Below are 24444 nucleotides of genomic sequence, written 5' to 3'. Positions count from 1 at the left end.
GCAGAAAGGTAGAGGATAGGACTCTCAGCATTTCATGTTTTATAATTACTGCTCCAAACTATATGCCTCATTCAAATCCAGCTCAGTTGTGGGATAAAATAAAACGGTGTTTGCCTTTTTGGTGCAGAACACTATGTTCCTTCTTGAAAAATTCTTGTGAATTGTACATAAGCCTGTGATTTACTGGAAATCTGCTTCTGGCACAAGTTTAGTATAAATGTTGATACTTTGGAATCCGCAATCATTTCAGCGTATGTATCCCTATTAATCTGAATTCTGTGAATTCTTGTTTTACTACATGCATGATGTGCAGTTTAATTTTTATACTTTGTGTTGGTATTCCATGTTACCTGCATGCAGCAGACTTAAAATTCCATAAGGGTTCTGTTTTGTGTGTGTGTGTGTGTGTGTACTGGTACCATTACCTTATTTATCCAGTGCCTACTTAGATTGGATATTAGGAAAAACTTTTTCACTAAGAGGGTGGTGAAACACTGGAATGCGTTACCTAGGGAGGTGGTAGAATCTCCTTCCTTAGAGGTTTTTAAGGTCAGGCTTGACAAAGCCCTGGCTGGGATGATTTAACTGGGAATTGGTCCTGCTTTGAGCAGGGGGTTGGACTAGATGACCTTCTGGGGTCCCTTCCAACCCTGATATTCTATGATTCTATGATTCTACTTCAAGAGCTTACAATTTAAAATTACACAACATTCTAAAATTAAATGCAGACTTTTTCCTTCCTAAAAGTTGCTGCTATTTCTCTAAAATAAACAGAAAGATCTTTTCTTTTCCTTTCCGGATCCTGTTGCCACTTAGTATAGCTGTATTTATATTATTACAAAGTGTTCCTTTGCTGTTTTATGAAGACTTCACATCCAATACCAGTTGACCTCTCTGGGCATTTTTCTTGAAACTAGTTTCTCATCATTTGAACTCAGGGAAGCTATCATCTGTTTAAAAAAAAAGTTATTATTTTGAACAAGAACCTTTTAAAGCACATTGGTAATAGATTCCTAGACTTTAACGCCAGAAGGGACCATCATGACCATCTGGTCTGACCTCTTGCACGTTGCAGGCCACAGAACCTCACCCACACTCTCCTGTAATAGACCCATAACTAAGGCTATGTTTTAATCACGAGTACTTTTAGTAAAAGTCATGGACAAGTCACGGGCAGTAAACAAAAATTTGCAGCCCGTGACTTGTCCATGACTTTTATATATACCCCTGACTAAAACTTGGGGGGAGGGGCGGTTCAGGAGGGGGCGCCGTGGGTGCTGGGGTGGGAGGCGTGGCCTGGGGGCCCCCCACAGTTGGTTGGGGGGGGCACCGTGAGTGTTCGGGGGTGCAGCACAGGGGAAGATGCAGGTGCTGGGGGAGGAGTCTGGGGGGCCTGAAGCAGGCTCCGTACCTGGCTCCTGGGAAGAGGCGACCCTAGCTCCACATGCTGCCTCTGCTCCACCCCAAGCCCCGGTTCTGCAGCTCCCTTTGGCTGGGAACTGTGGTCAATGGGAGCTGCGGGTAAGCACCGCACCCCAATCCTGAGCCCCCCCACCCAAATTCCTGCTGCTGGGAAGCGGGGGGAGCCCCTAAGACTGCCCCAGCAGTGGCTGATGAACCTGGCCTGGGGCTGCCTGAGCTGCTTAGGTGCACCGGCCGCTGCAGAAGTCACGGAGGTGATGGAAAGTCACAGAATCCGTGACAAACATGGAGCCTTACCCATAACCTCTGGCTGAATTTCTGAAATCCTCAAATCATAATTTAAAGACTTTAAGTCACAGAGAATCCACCATTTATACTAGTTTAAATCTGCAAGTGACCCAGGCCCCATGCTGCAGAGAAAGGTGAAAATCCCCCTAAGGCCTCCATCAATCTGACCTGGGGGAAAATTCCTTCACAACCCCAAATATGGCAGTCAAACCCTAAGCATGGGGGCAAGACCCACCAGCCAGACACGTGGGAAAGAATTCTCTGTAGTAACTCAGAGCCCTTCCCATCTAGTATCCCATCACCAGCCACTAGAGATATTTTCTGCTAGCTGTTGCAGATTGGCTACGTGCTATTGTGGGCAGTCGCCTCATACTCCATCAAGTTATCAGTCTTGAAGCCAGTTATTTTATTTTTTTGTCCCCACTATTCCCTTTGGAAGGCTGTTCCAGAACTTCTTTCCTCTGGTGGTTAGAAACCTTCATCTAATTTCGAACCTAAACTTGTTGATAGCCGGTTTATAACCATTTGTTCTTGTGTCCACATTGGCACTTAATTTAAATAACTCCTCTTCCTCCTTCTGATATATTTATAGAGAGTAATCATATCTCCCCTCAGCCTTATTTTGGTTAGGCTAAATAAGCCAAGCTCTTTGAGTCTCCGCTCATAAGGTAAGTTTTCCATTCCTTGGATCATCCTAGTAGCCCTTCTCTGCACCTGTTCAAGTTTGTATTCATCTTAAACATGGGAGACAAGAATTGCAGACAGTGCTCTAGATGAGGTCCCACCAGTGCCTTGCCTGATGCATCCTAAGATTGTAGTAGCCTTTTTCATGGTCGCATCACATTTGGCTGCTCATAGTTATCCTCTCATCAACCAATACACCATGGTCTTTCTCCTCCACTGTCGCTTCCAACTGATATGTCCCCAGCTTATAGCAAGAATTCTTGTTGTTAGTCCCTAAATGCATGACTCTGCACTATTAAATTTCATCCCATTTCTATTACTCTAGTTTTCAAGGTTGGCCAGATCTTCTTGTATGATATCCTTGTCCTCTTCTGTATTGGCAATATCTCCCAACTTTGTGTCATCCACAAATTTTATTAGCACACTTACTTTTTGTGCCATGGTCATTAATAAAAATGACATGCTACATTATTTTAGAGGAGGAAAAACATCTTTCTTCCAAGATTAGTGCACACTAAGGTACTGAGGTAAAAAGGCTATTGCAGCAATTTGTATTTGTTCCCACTTGTCTTAAAGCTAATGTGATATTTTCTTGAGACCTGTCAGTTTATAGGAAAGATAGTTATAGATTGTTGGAACCTGGAGGCAATTTGTTGACAAAATTACTTTTACCGTTTTCTGGTTTCCAAAAATCCATCTTTCATCAGTTTTCAAATTGATGAGAATGTGGATTCAGAAAAATGTGCAGCTTAAATTTCTCTCTAGTTTCTTATTAGTCAATGCGCTGTGCTCTTTTTTTTTTCTTTTCTTTTGCTGTCTTGCAGTTCCTGTTTGTTGTTGTCTGTGTGAAGATGTAGGTGTCGTTAAGTGCCACAGAAGCTATAACCCTGTTGGTTCTAAAACCATTTACTTTAAAATTGTATGTGAATAGTTGTGGTAAGAATCTTCTTGAACCAAAGCACTTAATATATACGCCCACGTATGTTTCTAGGCTAGCAAAAGGATCTGAGGTTCACGACCTTGTCGAAGCAATGGTTATGCCTGTGCTTGGACTGGTGCTTCCACCTTTGGTCTAATCAGTGATGCTGCAGCAGTGATGAACCATAGGTCCTAAGAAATGAAGAAATTAATTGGTTCAAGGCTAATACTCAGATCTGAAGCTAAAAGTTCAATTAAACTGGTGTTGCTTAATACACACTTTTACACTGCCAACATTTCTTCAAAGGGTTTGTGAACTCCTTGCACATTTTCTCTTGTTCACCCATGCCAATCCATGAAATAACTTAGTCCATCCCATGCTTTGCTGCACATTGGGCTACCCACATTTGCCATCCTTTCCTGTCAACTGCCCGTCATAGAATCATAGAAGATTAGGGTTGGAGGAGACCTCAGGAGGTCATCTAGTCCAACCCCCTGCTCAAAGCAGGACCACCACCAACTAAATCATCCCAGCCAGGGCTTTGTCAAGCCAGGCCTTAGAAACCTCTAAGGATGGAGATTCTGCCACCTCCGTAGGTTACCCAGTGCTTCACCACCCTCCTAGTGAAATAGTGTTTTCTAATATCCAACCTAGACCTCCCCCACTGTAACCTGAGACCGTTGCTCCTTGTTCTGTTATCTGCCACCACTGAGAACAGCCGAGCTCCATCCTCTTTGGAACCCCCCTTCAGGTAGTTGAATGCTGCTATCAAATCCCCCATCACTCTCCTCTTCTGCAGACTAAACAAACCCTGTTCCGTCAGCCTCTCCTCGTAAGTCATGTGCCCAAGCCCCCTGATCATTTCTGTTGCTCTCCACTGGACTCTGTCCAATTTGTCCACATCCCTTCTGTAGTGGGGGGACCAAAACTGGATGCAATACTCAGAGGTGGCCTCACCAGTGCCGAATAGAGGGGAATAATCACTTCCCTCAATCTGCTGGCAATGCTCCTGCTAATACAGCCCAATATGCTATTGGCCTTCTTGGCAACAAGGGCACACTGCTGACTCATATCCAGCTTCTCGTCCACTGTAATCCCCAGGTCCTTTTCTGCAGAACTGCTGCTCAGCCAGTCAGTCCCTAGCCTGTAGCGGTGTATGGGATTCCTACTTCCTAAATGCAGGACTCTGAACTTGTCCTTGTTGAACCGCATCAGATTTCTTTTGGCCCAATCCTCCAATTTGTCTAGGTCACTCTCGAACCTATCCCTTCCCTCCAGCATATCTACCTCTTCCCCCAGCTTAGAATCATCTGCAAACTTGCTGAGGGTGCAATCCATCCCATCATCCAGATCATTAATAAAGATGTTGAACAAAACCGGTCCCAGGACTGACCCCTAGGGTACTCTGCTTGATACCGGCTGCCAACTAGACATCGAGCCGTTGATCACGGCCCGTTGAGCCCGACAATCTAGCCAACTTTCTATCCACCTTATAGTCCACGGGTTCTTCAACTGGGGCTTGGGACCCCACAGGGGGTCATGAGGTTTTTACATGGGGGGTCACAAGCTGTCAGCCTCCAATCCAAACCATGCTCTGCTTCCAGCATTTATAATGATATTAAATATATTAAAAGTGTTTTTAATGTATAAGGGGGGATCGCACTCAAGAGGCTTGCTATGTGAAAGGGGTCACCGGTCCAAAAGTTTGAGAACCACGGTTACAGTTCATTCATCCAATCCATACTTTTTTAACTTGCTGGCAAGAATACTGTGGGAGACCATATCAAAAGCTTTGCTAAAGTCAAGATAGATCATGTCCACTGCTTTCCCCATCTCTCCAAATCTTCCCATTTCATGTTAAGGTGCTTGATGTCGTTCAGAACTGTTCATTTCCATGTTATTCAGTCTTCCTGTTTCTGCCAATTACTCTTGATATCCCTGGACCACATTGTACTACATGGAACCCTTTAATGGGTTACAAATTGATTAAATATTGTGAAGTCCATTGCTCAAATAGAGTACATTTTAAAGCTATCTGTCTTTTTAATTTTTTATTATCGTTCCATTTTAGTGCAGGTAAGTTGAATTAACGCTGCCCAGCAAATCCCTGGGTAGTTTTCTATAATTGTCAAACAATGTCTGATCCATAATTCTTAGTATGTATTTGATCTGTTACCCGGGGTTCTTTCAACCCAAAGCTCTTGGTAACTTTTACTCTGTGCAAGGTGGTGTCAGGAAATAAATCAGGAGAAACATGGCCGGCCGACTGATAGATGGCTGGCACAAACAGGACAACACAAGAGTGCTTTCACTTACAACTAAACTTTATTTAGTCTCAAGCACTTACACACGTCCGCAACAGATTAGTAAAACACCCCCAACCCTCGATAATTACCGAAGCTGAGTGTGGCTCTCGAGTGGCACAGCGGCAGCCTTCCGGTAGCCTAATCTTCTGTCTTCCGGTGGGGACCACAAGATGTATCCAGGGGAGAATTCCTGAAAAAACCCTCCCAAACTCTCCCAGCTAACTCAAACTTCCCCCCCCTAATTTATATATTAGTAATACAATGACATGTCACATAAAGAAAACTTATTAAGGAAGCAGTTTCAAAGGTCAAGCAAGAGGTTTCCTTCTGGTCATCGATTAACCAGGTGTGTTTTTTTCAGAGTTTGCATGTCTGGAGGCCCTGTCAGACACATTCCTGAGGGCACATGGACAAGCGTCCTGTTCTTCTAAAATGCGTGTATCAGCAATTTCAACACACTTCTTGTCAGGAAGGACGTGGGGTCAAGCTGCCCTTTCTGTGGCACCTTGGTTATGCTAAGGCTGCTGCACGGCCATTTTACGGCCTGCTGATTCGGCTGTTTTTAGCAATAAGCAATAGTGGTTTCAGGCACTTTACTGGTTTGCCAAAATCTCCCCGTGCAGTTCACGCTTTCAGAAACTTAAGTATATAACAATTGCATTGAGAGGAATATCTGTAGGTGAGGCTTTTGGTGCCACCTAGTGTTTGTAAATGAAAAGGGTAATTTAGTGGATATTTTTCAACCAACACAGTACTGTACAAAGGCATGACAAACTCCTAAGCAGAGCAGTTCAATAGGATATTGTCAAATAGCTTTGTTTTTCTTTCTTTATCTGAAATGCTCTTTGAAGTTAGGAATGAAAAGCCCATTACATTTCTTGATCCTCTTCCGTTTCCCAAACTTCATTCACCCCTCTGTGTATTTGAATAATACCTGCTTTTACTTGCATAGTTTTATGAAAAATACTCATATGCCAGTAGTGTTACCCTTAAGTGATGTTATTGTTTGTAATTTTTTTAATCTTTCTGCCCTCCTGTCCCCCAAACACACAACATACAAAAGTATGGAATATCATAAATCCCAGATGAAAGTCAGTGGGAGATGTGGGTTTTCTGCACTTCTGGAAATCAGACCACTTATTTAGGTTCCTAATTTAAGCACCAGTTTCTGAAAATGTTTTGGTTTAACTTCCAGCTAAGAATTTCAGTGCTTTTATAGGTTTGTATGAGTGTCTTGTTTGTGAACTCAAACCCGGCCAAGTGCATGTGGATATAGTTTAGACGAAATGCTGCCAGCATACCAGCACTTCAATCTCCATTATATTGGTCCATAGGAAGTAAAACTTAATTTGGAGACTAAATCAAAGTACTAAACAGCAATCCAAAAAGGCTGTTGAACTGTTGCACATGCACTCCGATTCTGTGTTAAAAATCATGAAATATCTGTTTTTACATAATGAGAGCATTAGTATGATACTTGCCTTGTGCAAGTCTATAACTAAAAACCAAATCATTTTATATGAAGCTCAAAGCAAGAGAAATAACTAAATGTTACTTTGTATCCACATTATCCAGATATTCATCTCCATTGATTTCAAATACTCAAGTCTGTAGCGCAGTCAAACATAAAGAGCAGCCCTGCACCTGTGTAGTACCATCAATGAAAGAAAGCTAACTCTGAAGAGGCTTCAAAATTTCTTTCAGAAATACATTTTACATTAAGTCAATCCTGATTAAATTTTTGTGCTCTAAGTGCTGTTCAGTTTGTCTTATCTTGCCTCTACTACTGGCTGAAAGGAGAAGGGACACTTCCCAGTTAAGATGAAGAAGCAGAAGAAGTGTTTTCCATTGAAACTGTTCGGAGTGTACAAATCTGCAGAATTTCCTTATGGATGGAAAACTTTGTGAATTTTAATTATGAAATGAGACCAGTAGTAGTGCCTATTACTTAGCATTATGCAGTCAAGTTCTGTGGTAGTTCACTTCAGCCTGCATCACCCCTGCTATTCCACTCTTTGGTCTCTCCTGAGAAGCAGCTTCCCCTTATGCTGGCTTTTGTGATAAATAGTCTCGTAATGTTAGACAGTTTCATTAAGGACTTAATTTAGATAACCAAACAGATTTTGGATCCCAGTTGTCCAGAGGCAGAAGGCTAGACCACTGCCTGGTCTTTAGGCCTCTTTATTAATATTCTGTAGTTGCAGGATTATTGAGAAGCTGTAGAGTTTTTGGTCATGTGTACATTAACATTTGGATTTTCATAAGCACTGAGTGTTGGTCTAACTCTGTTTCAGAGAATTCAGTGGGCATTTTACCATTAACTTCAGTGGGAGTAGAGTTAGGGCAATGCAGAATGCTTTGTAAGAATCCCACCCTAAATTGTGGCTGCCTGAAATTAGTAATTACTGAGGGGCACAGATTTGACTGTACAGAGCATTTAGACTAAATGACTGCACAGAGAAGGAGGAATAAATATTGTACATGTAGAGAATAAAGGAAGAGATCTGAGTACAGGGGTAGGGAGGTGAGAAGGATCTGTCCAGGAGGCTAACGAAGCAATAGTGACTTCTAGTGTACCTAGTATGCTCTTTGTATCGTGTGTGTGTGTGTGTGTATTAAAACACAAAGAACAAGAGAGAAAAAGGGACAGATTTTAATTGTACACTTACAAGAATTTTACCACTGGCTACAAGAGATACCTACAGCATCAGGGTTTGTTTATTAATTTTAAATGACTAATAAAGTTATATCTGTTCTAAATTACTGTAGGCAAGAAGGGTAGGTGTCAGCAGCAGAAAATAAATAATTGTATGGACACTAAAGTGAGTACAGCTTTATCATAATTAAGAGTTAAACCATTTAAATAATAATAATAGTACCTAGCTCTTACATAGCAATAACAACAAAAAATTATATCTTCAGAAAGCAAGAATTTAGGAATTACCTTCTTCCAGGCTAAAAAGAGAGTTGGTCTAGAGCTTCAGTAACAGCAAAATCTGTGTGCTGGTTGGTGACTAATGTTCCTGAGTGTTGAAGAGAAGCTGTTGCCCAACCATGCATGTCAAGCTCAACAAGGAGTCAGTTTTGGGTGGTTTTTAATGGAGTTCATCTCAAGTGAGAGGAAAACGGGAAAAGATGGTAAAGCTCATTTTGGTAGTAACCAGCCTACATTCAGTTACAGTTTAAGCGGGGGAAGCCAACTTTCAAATTTTTTTGCATTCACTGTATTTATAGTCAAATAAAACTTTCTAAAATAAGACTAAAGTGCCATAAAATCTAAAGATAAGATCTGAGGAAATGTATATAGCTGTGAACATAAAGGTTATGGTAATTTTTAAAGTGAATAACATTTAGATGTCTGTTACACCTATTAAGTCTAAAACAACAGATGCAAACCTAAAGTCAAGAGGCATTTTATTCGTAGTAACTGAGTGCAAATCACTGTAAAGGTCTGTGCAAGATAACATTTTACAATACGAGAGATTTACACATTCGGCAGAGGAAGCTGAGTATTAAGATGCAAATCATTAATTTAGCACCAGCCACAAGAGCACACTTTGATATCATTTTAGGAACTTCTCTTTCTGGTTTGTGTTTATAATATGACACATCAAGTCTTGGCTATGTTTCTAGACAGCATTGGGGAACTTTTTGGCATGCTCAGTATTGATAAACCCAAGTACTCAGAAATCATGACTCAGGCCCCCCAAAAATGAGATTTTTAAAATATTTGGGATTCTTCTGGATTTTGAGTCTTTAGGTTATATTTGTGTCATGTTTTCAAGCACTTCTGCACATCCATTAGGGCTGGAAACTCATTTTGAAAATTCAGATTTGTGATTCCTGGATTGGGGGCTTTAAGAATAACTCAAAATATGATAAAATCATGAGCATCTCTGCATGCTAGTAAAATAACTGGATCTAAGATTGTTTATATTTAGTAGGAAAAACGTTTTTATGCTAATACTTCTGCATTAAGTACTCCTGGGGAATTCTGCATCACTGCGCACACACAGAATTCATGTGCCCCACAGAATTTTTTTTTTCCGCAGAAAAGTGCTGCAGTTACATTTTTTGCCCACCATGGGCTGCTGTGGTGCCAGGACAGAAAGCTGCTGCTCTTGCCCAGCAGCAGCCCCAGCTGTGGATAGGGAAGAGAACAGGCTGGGTTAGGAAGCACAGGATATGGGGGAATGGACAGCGTGGGACACATGGGGCTGCTGGAGGGTCACAGGTTGGGTTCAGAAGGGCTGGGGGTGGGACAGACTGGGGTGGGGCCTGAATGGGAGATGAGTGCAGGAACACAGTGGGGGGGGCAGGGGCTGAATGCCAACCCAACAACCCTCCAAGTTCACACCCAGGCTCCTTCCCGGCAATTATTTCCCTCTCCCTCAGCTCCTCCATTACCTCTGACTCTCCCAAGCCTTTGCACTGCTTCTGAGGGGGGCGGGAAATATGGGTCTGTATTGAAGTTTAAATGAATTATTACTCAAAGTTCTCTATTAATATGCCTAGCAAGGAATCTATTTGTCAAAAAATATTTCCTGAATCTTTTTTGTTGTCTGTATTGTTACAGACATACTTGCTGACGGGTATTTTGAAATGAACCACGAAAATAATGGAAATTGGTATGATTATACTATGTTTTTTCGACAAATAAAATATGTAGAATTTTGCAGAATTTTTAATTTTAGGTGCACAATTCCCCCAGGAGTAAATAAGGTGTGAATAAAGAATGAGTCAAGCTGTTTTTAAGGATTAAGGTTATTGGGAGGTATTTCTGTTATTGAGATTTCCTTCAGTCTCTTTATGCGCTTCTTAACTACTTCATTAGAGGTGTAGACAGAATGATAAAGCACTTCAGGTTTCCTACCTTCCCAAGGAAAATGAAATATATAGTTGACAAAAAAATTAAGGTTATAAATATAACAAGATGACTGAGATTTTCATGCAAGCTGTGTCAGAAATCTGCATAGGTGGGGGGAAGGGAAAGATCGATTTTGTAGAAATGTAAATATAAACTTTCATCTTTCCATTTTTTCGTACGAGCAAACCATTTTAAGTTTATCTGGTGAAGTCTTGCTGTGAGCATGAATTTTATAACCTCTGGCAATGTGACAAAAAAGCAAGATTGAGGTAGTTTAGCTTTGTTGCAAAAGCCTGTATGTAATGTTGTAGTATTGATACATTTCAAGTTTAGCCTAGCTGCTTTGAGGAAAAGCTGATTTCCTTTGCACTGGAGATTCCTTTCCCTACCTCCCCGACTCCCTTCGTTCTGTGTGGTACTACCAGCAAGGAAATGTTTGCAGAACTATGGAGATTGAACTGAAGAATTAGTGCTGGAGTATTGGTAGCTTAGTTACAGATTGCACTGCGTCAGTCTGCTCCACACCCAGAAGACAGTCATGTGACTTAGGTCCTGCTGCAGTTGTGCAGCAGACAAGACTGCAGACCTCTGGGGAAACTGATGTTTCATATTTCAGACTGTAGATTTCTCCAATTGCAGCTATTGGTATGCATAATTGATAATCACAGCTGGAGAGTAGATCGTGAGGAGAGATGGACAGTCAGCTGAGCAGTTGGAAAGATAAGGGTATTTGCTATTTATTTAACATTTTTATTAAGCTAAACTGTGGTTATTTTTCAGTAAAACAGACTTGTAGCATAATTTTTTTTAAAGTTGTAAGACATGGTGAAGTATGTAAAAATGCTAAAGGTCTAGAGTAAAAGGAATAAATGATGACCAATACAAAGTAACAAAAAATATTTAAAAAAGAAAAATAGCTTGTATGACACACTGCAAATATCTTAGCTGGTTAGATTTTTGCAGTCCTACATAGCATAGCACGGAATAGCTTGGTTCAGTGTGTACCGCACAAATGTCAATGCAGCCCTGATTTAACCAATATGTTGCTTTCAAAGTTTTTAAGTCCTGTTAATTGTTAAAGCAATCAAATTTAATGAGGTTAAATGTGCCTGTGTGAAGTGTAATCTATGCTGTGTTGGTCTCAAGATTCTAGAGAGACAAGGTAGGTGCAGTAATACCTTTTATTGACAAGCTTTCAAGTTTACACAGAGCTCTTCAAGTCTGGAAAATGTACTCAGTGTTGCAGCTAAAGGCAGGATGGCATATATTGTTTAGCCTAAGTAATTAACACACATTTTAAGGGACTTTGGCAGGTTTGGTCACAGAGTCCCCCTTGGGACTGTCACCTGACGTGCTGAAATTACCTCTGAGCTCGTTTTCCACTGCCAGCTTGGGACTCCAGAACCCTGCCTTGTGGGGGTGCCATGCTAGTCTGCTGCAACACAGACCCAGGTCTGGTCCACACCCCCAAAGCTGCAGACTTTAACCAAAAACTGCTCAGCAAGTCACTTATCTCCAGCACCCAGGCACCCAGTTCCCAATGGGATCCAAACCCCGAATAAATCCGTTTTACTCTGTATAAAGTTTATACAGGGTAAACTCATAAATTGTCTGCTCTCTATAACACTGATAGAGAGAGATGCACAGCTGTTTGCTCCTCCAGGTATTAATCACTTACTCTGGGTTAATAAACAAAAGTGATTTTATTAAGTATAAAAAGTAGGCTTTAAGTGGTTTCAAGAAATAACAGAACAAAGTAAGTTACCAAGCAAAATAAAACAAAACATGCAAGTCTAAAGCTAATACATTAAGCATCTGTTTACAGATAAAACCTCACCCTCAGATATTTCAATAAGCTTCTATCACAGACTTGACGCCTTCCCAGTCTGGGCACAATCCTTCCCCTGGGTACAGCCCTTGTTCCAGCTCAGGTGGTAGCTAGGGGATTTCTCATGATTGCAGCCCCCTTTGTTCTGTTCCACCCCCTTTTATAACTTTGGCACAAGGCGGGAATCTTTTGTCTCTGGACCCCCACCCGTCCTTCTAAATGGAAAAGCACCAGGTTTAAGATGGATTTCAGTGACATGGTCACATGTCCTGTGAGGCCCCAAGTCTCCATTCTTTCCAGCCTGACTCACAGGAACACAGAAAGGCTTACAAGTAAACAGAGCCATTTACAACCAATTGTCCCAGTCAATGGGAGCCATCAAGATTCTAAACCACCATTAATGGCCCAATCTTTGCATAATTACAACAGGACTTCAGAGTAATACTTTATATTTGTAGCTTCAGATACAAGAATGATACATTCATACAAATAGGATGAACACACTCAGTAGATTGTAAGGTATGATTACAAAGCTTATAAAGAGACCTTTTGCATGAAGCATATTCCAGTTATATTATATTCACATTCATAAGCATATTTCCCTAAACATATGGAGTGCAGTGTCACAGGGACCGTTCAAGGCCTGTTAACACCTCTCCAGTCATATAGGGGAAAGGGGAAAAATAACTGGAGGAGGGAGGAGTTAAATGTGTTATAGATTATTGTAATAAGCCATAAATCCAATATCTCTGTTCAGTCCATGTTTTTAGTGTCTAGCAAAGTTAAGAATTTAAGTTCTCAGGCTTGTCTTTTGAGAGTGTTGTGCAGGTTTCCTTTGAGGATGAAAACTGAGAGGTCAGATACAGAGTGATGGCTTTGCGAAAAGTGTTCACCCACAGATGATAAGGTGTTCTTGTTTTTTATCATTTTTCTTTGTGAGTTCATTCAAGAGCATAGTGATTGTCTAGTTTCACCCACACAATTGTTTGGGCATTTAGTGCACTGGATAAGGTACACCGCATGTGATAGGCAAGTGTAGGACCTATGGATCTTGAGACTTGTGTTGTGGGGGATGTTGATGATCATAGCAGTGAAGCTATGTCTGCAGGTTTTGCATCTGTTCTGGCAGGGTCTGATGCTGCTTTGAGTTGGTGGGTCCTGATCTGGCTTGCTTCTGATGATGAGCTTGGATATGTTGGAGGGTTGTTTGAAGGCCGGAAGAGGAGGTTCAAGGAAAAGATTTATTTCAGGGTGTGGTTCCCAGTATGGGTTGAAAGTTTGATGATATGCTGTATGGGTTCCAGTGTAGGGTGGTAGGTGACAACTAGAGGTGTGTGGTTGGAGAGGGTTTTATTACTGTATTGAAGCAGATTCTTTTGGGGTATTTGGGTGACTCATTCCATGATGCAATCTACTTTGGGGGAGTGTCCTTATTTGGGGAAGGCAGTTTTGAGTGTAAGGTGTACATCCCAGACTTCCTTCTTGAAGCATAATCTGTGATATCTACAGTCAGGCACTAAGGTAAGTTTCGGAGTAGCAGCCTTGTTAGTCTGTATCCGCAAAAAGAACAGGAGTACTTGTGACACCTTAGAGACTAACAAATTTATTTAAGCATAAGCTTTCGTGGACTACAGCCCACTTCATTGGATGCACAGAATGGAACATATAGTAAGAAGATATATATACACATACACACACACACACACACACACACACACACAAGTTGGAAGTTACCATATAAACTGTGAGAGGCTAATTAGTTAAGATGAGCTATTATCAGCAGGAGAAAAAAACTTTTGTCGTGATAATCAAGATGGCCCATTTAGACAGTTGACAAGAAGGTGTGAGGATACTTAACTTAAGGAAATAGATTCAATATGTGTAATGAGAGACTGGGAGTGGCTGGGTCATTACACATGTTGAATCTATTTCCTTAAGTAGCCCAGGAAAGCTTACGCTCTAATAAATTTGTTAGTCTCTAAGGTGCCACAAGTACTCCTGTTCTTTTGACTGTAGATAACAGATTTCTTGGTGTGTTTGGGCTTGTTACTGGATCCGTGAAGGTAGATGTGGTGGTCTGTGTGTTTCTTGTGTATAGGTAGGGCCCTACCAAATTCACAGTCCATTTTGGTCAGTTTCACTGTCATAGGACTTAAAAAATCATAAATTTCATGATTTCATCAATTTAAATTTGAAATTTCACAGTGTTGTACTTGTAGGGGTCCTGACCCAAAAAAGAGTTGTGTGTGAGTTTGCAAGGTTATTGTAGGGGGGTTGCGGTACCGCTGCTCTTAGCACCGCTGCCAGCAGCAGTGCAGAAGTAAGGATGGCATACTATGGTATTGCCACCCTTACTTCTGTGCTGCTGCCTGCAGAGGTGGGCCCTCAGTTAGCAGTCACTACTCCCCAGCCACCCAGCTCTGAAGGCAGCGCAGAATGGCAATACTGTGACCCTCTATCCCCCCCAAAAATAACCGTGTGGCCCCAGCCCTGCAACTCCCTTTCGAGTCAGGACCCCAATTTGAGAAACACTGGTCTCCCCTGTGAAATTTGTATAGTATAGGGTAAAAGGACACAAAAGACAAGATTTCATGGGGGGAAACCAGATTTCATGGTCCGTGATGCGTTTTTCATGGCCATTAATTTGGTAGGGCCCTATGCATAGTTGTCTGTAGGGTACCATCATTGAAGCTGATCATGGTGTCCATGAAGTTGATGTTAGTGTGGGGGTGTTTTAGAGAGAGTTTAATGGATAGTGATGGAAATCTGTTTAGGTCCTCTGTCCAGAGGATGAAAATATCATTGATGTATCTCAGATATATCATTGGTTTCATGGTGCATTTGTCCAGAAATTCTTCTTCAAGGTGGCCCATGAAGAGGTTGACATATTGGGAAGCCATCTTAGCACCCATGTAATTTACTCATTTAATGAACACTAGGTGGAAGCACAGTACACCAGACTTTCTCTTGTTATAGTCTATTTATATTGTATGCTTAAAAACATTGATTGTTTACAATCTCTCTTACTGGATCACAAATAAGTATTTTTATGACTAACTTTCAGAATTTGCCAGCATAATCTACAATAGTTTTAGATAAGTAGTTGAGTTTAAAATAGTGTGACCTTTGTCCAGTAACCACCAATCTGCAATCACCCTTCTGACTCTTTCTGAATCATTTAGAAGTACTCTGTAAGAATTTAAGTCCTATTTGTATGTGTGAGCTTCAGATTTTGTCCTGTTGATAAGCTTTTTAGATCTACATACTCAGAAATAACTTCTTAAGGGGCCCTGTTAAGCTTGGTACTGGTATGTCCAAGTTTGACTATTTTTATAACTGGCTGTCAAGGTTCCTTCCCCACTCTGAACTCTAGGGTACAGATGAGGGGACCTGCATGAAAAACCCCCTAAGCTTATTTTTACCAGCTTAGGTTAAAACTTCCCCAAGATACAAACTATTTTACCTTTTGTCCCTGGACTTTATTGCTGCCACCACCAAGCGTCTAACAAATATAACCGGGAAAGAGCCCGCTTGGAAACGTCTTTCCCCCCAAAATTCCCACAGCTTGGTAGGTATCGTCCACAAACTTTGTAAGTGTACTCTCTATGCCATTATCTAAATAATTGATGAAGATATTGAACAGAACTGGACCCAGGAACTGATTCCTGTGGGACCCCACTCGTCATCCTCTTCCAGCTTGATTGTGAATCACTGATAACTACTTTCTTGAAATGGTTTTCCAGCAAGTTATGCCCCCACCTTATAATAGCTCCGCCTAGGTTATATTTCCCTAGTTTGTTTATGAGGTGGTCATGTGAGCCAGTATCAAAAGCCTTAGTAAAGTCAAGATATACCATATCTACCGCTTCCCCTCTATCTACCAGGCTTTGTTACCCTGTCTAGGAAAGCTATTAGGTTGGTTTGACATAATTTGTTCTTGACAAATCCATGCTGACTGTTACTTATCACCTTATCATCTTCTAGGTGTTTGCTAATTGATTGCCTAATTATTTTTTTCATTATCTTTCTGGGTACTGAAGTTAAGCTGACTGATCTGTAATTCCCCACGTTGTCCTTATTTCCCTTTCTATAGATCGGCACTATATTTGCCCTTTTCCAGTCCTCTGGAATCTCTTCCCATCTTCCATGACTTGTTGAAGATAATCGCTAATGGATCTGTTATCTCTTCAGTCAGCTCCTTGAGTATTCTAGGATGTATTTCATCTGTCCCTGGTGACCTGAAGATATCTAACCTAATCTAAGTAATTAACTTGTTCTTTCCCTATTTTAGCCACTGATCCTACCTCGTTTTCACTGGCATTCACTATGTTAGACGTCCAGTCACTACTAATCTTGAAATGAGAGAAAAAGGTGGTACATTGTCTCATGAATACATGTATTTTTCAGGTAGTATTTGCCTTCCAGTTTTGGAATAGTCTAGTAATTATGGTGGGTTTCCAGTGTTCTTTGGGTTCTTTCCAGTGTTCTGTTATTGTTACAGAATTCCCCCAGGAGTAAGATAAGGGAAAGGAGGAGGCATGGCCAGAGTATTCTTATGTCCTGAATATATTATGCCTTGCAGTGGCCCCATGGGCCAGCAGTATGGTGCACTTTAGGACATCATATTTGTTCTCTAGCCTGTTTGGATACCCCTGGTTTAAATTAAAACAGCAGCTTTATTTTTTACATCTGTTTTTTTCCTAAGGGTCTTTTAAGTAGAAAACATAACATTTTGGAGACCCAGCAGCCCCTGAGCAGGGCAGATTGCCTCCTTTTGATCCCTGCAATGAGCTCTGGGAGAAATATGGCTCTTTGACTTTACAGTGCTCTCAAAGCAAATGTCCATGACTGTAGTGCTGCTTCTCAGGGCTTGCCTACATGGGAACAGGCAGGAAAATTAATCTGAATTAACTAAAGGTGTTAATTTGAAGATGATTCATTGAACCACATTAAATCCCCATGTGGATGCCACTTCAGAATTAAAGTAGTGTTAATTCACTTGAATTCTGAATGAGGGTGTTCACCAGGGATTTGCTGCAGTTTAATGTATCCACTTCAAATTCACACCATTAGTTAATTTCCTGGATGTGCCTGAGTAGATAAGCCCATAGTAGAAGGGCCAGTCTACACTACAAAATTTTGAGTATACCCCTATGGTGTCATTCCACTTACAGCAATCTTAAAATCAATCATGGGACGTGAGACAAGGTCAGAGGTCAACAGGGTGGAGCTGATTGGACCAAGCCATACTTTAACCATATTCATAGGTTCATAGATACTAAGGTCAGAAGGGACCATTATGATCATCTAGTCCGACCTCCTGCACAACGCAGGCCACAGAATCTCACCCACCCACTCCTGCAAAAAACCTCTCACCTATATCTGAGCTATTGAAGTCCTCAAATCGTGGTTAAAAGACTTCAAGGAGCAGAGAATCCTCCAGCAAGTGACCTGTACCCCATGCTACAGAGGAAGGTGAAAAACCTCCAGGGCCTCTTCCAGTCTGCCCTGGAGGAAAATTCCTTCCCGACCCCAAATATGGTGATCAGCTAAACCCTGAGCATACGGGCAAGATTCACCAGCCAGATACTACAGAAAATTCTTTCCTGGGTAACTCAGATCCCACCCCATCTAACATCTCATCACAGGCCATTAGGCCTATTTACCATGAATATTTAAAGATCAATTAATTACCGAAATCATGTTATCCCATCATAACATCTCCTCCATAAACTTATCAAGTTTAATCTTAAAGCCAGATAGATCTTTTGCCCCCACTGCTTCCCTTGGAAGGCTATTCCAAAACTTCACTCCTCTGATGGTTTGAAACCTTCGTCTAATTTCAAGTCTAAACTTCCCAGTGACCAGTTTATATCCATTTGTTCTTGTGTCCACATTGGTACTGAGCTTAAATAATTCCTCTCCCTCTCCAGTATTTATCCCTCTGATATATTTTTAGAGAGCAATCATATCTCCCCTCAACCTTCTTTTAGGCCTGTCTACATTATAATTACATTTGAGCTGTGGATCTGGTTACAACACTGTTCCAGCTTTCAGTATAGAAGAGACTTTAACTGTCTTCTGTAACATTCATAGAATCATAGAATATCAGGGTTGGAGGGGATCTCAGGAGGTCATCTAGTCCAACCCCTTGCTCAAAGCAGGACCAATCTCCAATTTTTGCCCCAGATCCCTAAGTGGCCCCCTCAAGGATTGAATTTACAACCCTGGGTTTAGCAGGCAAATGCTCAAACCACTGAGCTATCCCTCCCCTTGCCCCAGCCTCTTCTCCCCCCCCCCCTTTTTTTGATTGCTTTATTCCCATTATGGAAGATGAATAAGATCTCATCTATGGAATTGTGTTGTAGCTAGATCCTCTGACTCCCTAGTAATTGTAACACAGACAGATCCTCGCAGAACTGTAAAGATCTGAAATGTACCGTGATTTTGTTACATGGTTTAAAGTCAGTTTCGAGCCAGGAGTAAATCAGGTTATAACACAATCCAGAGTGAGTGCTCTCATAACTATTATCAATGCACACATTTTGCAAATGTATGTAGCCATCCCTTAATTTAAATATGAGCAGCACTAGACTGAAGGCTTTCATTTCAGTGAAAGGGGCAATGAGATCAGTTTCTTTCTGGTACAGTCGCAAAACTCACCAGCATCTTGCAGTCACTGTTGTCTTGGCTTAAGTTTTTGTGAATGGTTTTGTTGGTAAATATTGGTTTAACCAAGGATCTTTAGTTTACAGTCCTCAGTAACCTGCAAAATCCTGTGTAGTAGCCCACAGAGGAAGAATGCTTCTTCATTCTTGCCTGCCTCTGTTTTGTAGCTACTTTGATCCCTTGCTGATAGCTCTTCCTTGGCTTTGACTGCCTAATGCTTTTCACAGAAGATGCTGCAATTTTTGAAGACCTGTGTGGTACTTGCTCAGAAGCAGAATGAGGCAGCCAAGCCTAAAGAGGATTTTTGTATCTAGAAAATCTAAATTACGAAGAGGGCCAAGCTTCTAGCCCACAAATGGCCCTGTCATATTTGTTCTCTAACCTGTTTGGATACCCCTGGTTTAAATAAAAACAACAGCTTTATTTTTTACATCTGTTTTTTTTCTAATGGTCTTTTAAGCAGAAAACATAACATTTTGGAAGTCATGTATATATTTGTTTTAATTTGTCTTACTGGAAAATGATGGTATAGTAAGGGTTAACATAAGACCTTCACAGGAATTTTCCCATATAAGGTACTATCATAATACGTATTGTAGATGGTTGATTTGACAGAAATATTGCACCCTATAGATGCCTGTTAAAGCTGCAGATATTCAATGCTTCTTAATAGATTCCCATGTTAGTACACCAGCAATTGTAAAATCAGGCCAAAAAATTGTAGTTGTCTGCAGCTGTGAACTTTTTTTTTTTTTTAACTGGTATTTGAATGAAACAGTCATCAAAAATTTCAACTTAACTGTTAGACTACAGGAGGGTATTTGAGAAATGTTTTCTGATTCATGCATTAAAGTCTCTTAAATGAGATGGGATTTTGTCCTTTCTTTGTTCTTTCCTTTTTTCTATATAGAATCTTTATTTGGCCCTGAAATCTTTTTTATGCTAGATGTAGAATGTTTACTTGTCTGATTCTGTTGCAAATATCTTTTTTTTTTTTTTTTTTTTAATACTTTAACTGCATTCCAAGGACTTACTGGAGAAACAACTATTGGCTGAACGCTTAAAGCATTCTGTGTTAGTCTGTGAGGCTTCTAACTGTAGTAGTGAGGCGGCAGGCAGTTGCGTATATCAGTTGACCTTTGAATACCCTAGCCGGAAGTGAAAAGGTTCTGGCTTGTCAGCTGTACAAGATCTGGGTGCATGCAGGCAAACTCAAGATGGATGCCAAAATTGGTTAGTTCTTTTTTGTTTTAATATATATACATGAATTTAAAACTCTCTTGTGAATCCTGAGGCTTTTAATTTGTTCAAAAGACAAAAACAGTTTCTTGTGGCTCATTTATTTTTTGGGAGAGGATTTTCAGATTAAATATAAAAGCGCTTGTTTTTGTCACAAAAACAGCTATTGAAACTGTTCAGCCTTAAAAATAAGAACCTGTGATAGAAAAGACTTCAGAGAATTCAGCAATCAGCCTCTTATCACTGCATTTGCTTTAAAGGCAAAATGTAATTGGATGAGTTCTGCATGTGAGGCATGGATGCTAGCAGTACTATTTTTAGATGTGCCAGATGACAATTCATGCTTACCATATGTAGACAGCTGCACTTGCTTTAGATTAGGCCTGGAATACTTACATTGAAGGACTGTAATTGTAGTTTAGACAATGTAAATTTAAGCAAACACAATTAGCATAAGGAAGGATACTGTTCAGAGTGTCCCAGAGTATGTTTACCTTTTGTGAGTATACTGTGTTTAAAGCCAGCAGGCTGTTTTCACTAATATACAGTTTGGATTTTCTAAATTACCTTGTCTTGGGGGGGGGGGGGGATTTAAAGCAGCTTTTATCTTTTCTCAGCCACATGGACTAAAAGTTACAGTTCAATTTTGTAATTGTTTTACAAGATTGTTTACATTATTGAAAAATGAAATGAAACAGTATACATGTGGGATTAGCATTGGGGCTTATATGGTATTTCTCATTTTGAATGGGACAGGGCAGAGTATATGTGGGGGAAATGTAAAATGCAAATACAGTTCCAGGTCCAAATGAAGGAAGGGAGTAGATTGAGGTCACCAATCTTCAGTCATTAAGGAACAAAGTATTTGAAGCTAGGACTCTAGTTTTTTGGAAGTCACTATACAGATGGACCCTTACGGACTACCCCAATTTTAGAATATCTACCTTTCCAGTGAATGTTACTGGGAATTTTCGTGATTGCTGAATTACTGCCATTACATTTGTTGTTTTTAACTGTGCAGATGTAGTCCTTTACCACTGTTACAAACTGTCCCTATAAAGAGACAATAACATACGATTAATGCAGATCTTAAAATAAAAAAATCATAACAGTGAAGCTATTGTACATATATGAAAATTGTCAGGTTTTTTTTAGAAGTTTCAAAGCATAGAGTTCTTGTTTTTCCACCACCTGCTGATTAGTTCAAATCTTGTATTGAAATTATTTTAAAATGCTGAAAGGAAGGCTTCAGTTCCAAAATTGCTTATGCGTGTGCAGTTGTATGAATAATTCTATTGGCTTTTTATGTATGATAGTAAAGTTATGTCTACACAGGTATTAGCGGGATCTGGCCCTAAGGTAGCACATAATTATTTAAAGCTAGTGCATACAAATTTCCATCAGATTATACATACCACCTAATGTTATTTCAACTGCTTATCTTGTTTTGAATTAATATACGGATTTATTCTGGATTGTGGTTGTTTTGTAGTTAGAGTAAAATTCTTAAGGTAGACAAGATGCTGTTGGAGTGCTAAGCTCACATAAAGCTTAATATAACCAAATTCAGGCAGATAAACAGATGTCCCAGTGGTTTTAGAACAGATAATAAACATAGTAGTGCTTCACATTTTGAAAAGACTGGATAACTAGCTAACATTATTTATAATGCTAATAAAGGTTTTTTCTTTTACCCTCTTATATTGAGCTCTGTATCTAATAAATTTTACATAATCACTATTGATGGAGAGTGATGATGTGGAAGAGAACCCCTGCCCCCCACGCCCAAGAAATCAGCTATAAAGTTAGGCAACTCAAAACTCACCCATGACGTTTCCCATTACATAGCATTGAGAAGTGTATAAAACCTGGTTAGATCAAATACTCCTGCATGCTACAATGGAGGTTCTCACTAAATCTGTGATACTTCACTTAAAAATGCATCAGACTCAAACCCAGAAAGAGGAAACTTGATATTTTAACCCAGTGGCCAAAGATTTACGCAAAGAGCAATTAGTCTGAACAGTAATACTAAAAATGGCATCATGTGTTTCTATGGTTATATAGAAAATATATGCTCAGTTTACAAATAAACATTTTGCGCATCATTGGCTTGCAAATTTAGCTTTGACTGGAAATCAAACTGGGTTCTCCTGAGGTCCCTTCCAGCCCTACATTTCCATGATTGTTCCTAACTTTGCATCAGCATCATCACCAATAGAAAAGGTTTTGCAAGCCCAATTATGCCTTCAGTTATATTTGTGTAACCAGCCCCACTGTCTTAAAATGCTGCCCTCGGTGATATCTGTGCACTTGCCTTCATTGGGTTTACACGGGTGTAGTGGTTTCCAATTCAGCAAACAATTCTGTTGATTAGCCTCAAGAAAAACAGAATCTTTCTTTTAGCTGTTGGGTGCACAGAGGTACAGGAGTAAAAAGCAGTAAAAACTTGTCACTGTTGTGAGCAAGTGTGACTCAGAATGCTCACGAAGAGCAGATTAATTAAGATTTCATTTTGATGTAGTCTCTTTTCAGGGTAGAACTGCCCTTGAATTTTAGCAAATGCATTTTGGGTAATTCCAATAATCCAGAGTCTAGTGTAAAACCAGTTCCAACTCTTCTCAGAATGCTTATTGTTTATAATTATAAACTTTTAATAATGTAGAAATATGAGATATTGGGTTCAATTATTTAAGATGTAATATTCAGATAAAACAAATGTACACTTGTCATATGGATGTAAGAGGTCTTGTATTCTAATTTCAGACCTTTTAACTTTTAGTTGTTGACCTCCTTTACTGGCGAGACATTAAGAAGACAGGAGTGGTGTTTGGTGCCAGCTTGTTCCTGCTGCTTTCATTAACAGTATTCAGCATTGTGAGTGTGACAGCTTACATTGCCTTGGCCCTTCTTTCTGTGACGATCAGCTTCAGGATATACAAGGGAGTTATCCAGGCAATCCAGAAGTCCGATGAAGGCCACCCATTTAGGTGAGGTTTTTCTTTAATACAAAGTACATGTTTGTCGGATTATCACTACAGATGCAGCTAACTACATTTGAATATATATATACTGTACCAGTGCATGGCAATGTAAAACAGCCTCAATACTGTACAATCTCTCTCTCTCTCTCTCTCTCTCTCTCTCAACTGTAGCTACTCTCAAACATAATTGGTATTTTCACAAAATAATTTCATAGAATGGACACAAAAAATGTTAAGGAAAATGAATTAAGGCTGTTTGTCTGACATAGTGTATTTCTTCAAAAAGGCAAGACAGACTCCAGTAGCACTCTAAAACTTTATATATATATATATATATTTCAGTTTGGTTCATCGAACTTACTTACACATTAATACTTGATTCAACACTTCAGATATGCCCTGACATCAAGTACTAAGCCATTGAAAATGTCATACTTGGATAACTGTAAAGCAATTTGTGGTTTGGTAAAGATTAGTAAATACAGCAGAAGATATGTTCTGTTGCTGATTATTCACATTTTGTTATATAGCTCTTTCTGAAATCCTTTCTTAATAGGATGCTTAACTCTTACTATGCTAGCATGAATGTGCAATAATGCAGCTATATTCTAAATGAGTCCATTTGGTTGGATTATAAGCAATTTGTTAGATGCAATATCCGGGTTCATTGTGACCTGATCAGTGGATAATTCTGAAAACTTGGACTCCAATGAGGAAAACTGTAAACAGTTTCAATTTTCAAATTCAAACAGGGCCAATTTTGAAGACTTGGATGACTGAGTTCATTGAAATCCCCAAAGAGAACAGATGATTAACTTGTTAAATAATAACTGTGCCCACTCCCAAGAATGTGGCATGGGCATAGTTCGTGTGGTTAGAAAATCAGGGAGCTTTGCTATTACTATTGGGTTCATGTAGGCCATAGCAGTGCACCTACTGTAGAATTAGGTCTTTAGAGCTGTAAACTTCACATTAATGCATTAAAATAATTATTAAGAGTGCATGTTTCCTTATTGCACAACCAGCCACACCATCCAGCAACTTTCCTCCTCTCCATTCCAAAATATGGTTCAGTCTCCTTTTCTCCTCCATTTTCCCAGTTTACTTTTCTTCAGCTGCTTTTTTTGTGCTATTGCCAATTCTCTTTTCCAGATAAGATTGATATGTGGTAGCTTTTTAAAACCTCTCCTCCATGAGGACAGATGTAGCCTTCCTGTGGTGGTCTTAGGGGTCAGTTC

The 24444-nt window shown here is 40.1% G+C and overlaps 1 protein-coding gene across 11 annotated transcripts in view; it reads left to right on the top strand.

Moving 5' to 3' along the window:
- Positions 1–24444, top strand: part of RTN4 (reticulon 4) — a 56044-nt gene that overhangs the window by 20617 nt on the left and 10983 nt on the right. For 6 of the 11 annotated variants that reach the window (XR_012158285.2, XM_073339285.1, XM_073339284.1 and 3 more), the window contains one exon: positions 23005–23212. Coding sequence is in view for 9 of the 11 variants with exons in the window: in XM_073339285.1 (XP_073195386.1) it covers positions 23005–23212 (208 nt within the window). In the remaining 2 variants the exon portion in view is untranslated. The other 5 variants (XR_012158286.2, XM_073339291.2, XM_073339293.1 and 2 more) reach the window with 5 other exon arrangements.

This window comes from Lepidochelys kempii, chromosome 3 (assembly GCF_965140285.1).
Source record: "Lepidochelys kempii isolate rLepKem1 chromosome 3, rLepKem1.hap1, whole genome shotgun sequence".
Taxonomy (NCBI): domain Eukaryota; kingdom Metazoa; phylum Chordata; order Testudines; family Cheloniidae; genus Lepidochelys; species Lepidochelys kempii.
The sequence above is the reverse complement of the archived record's forward strand: the minus strand, read 5'-3'. Positions and strand labels throughout refer to the sequence as shown.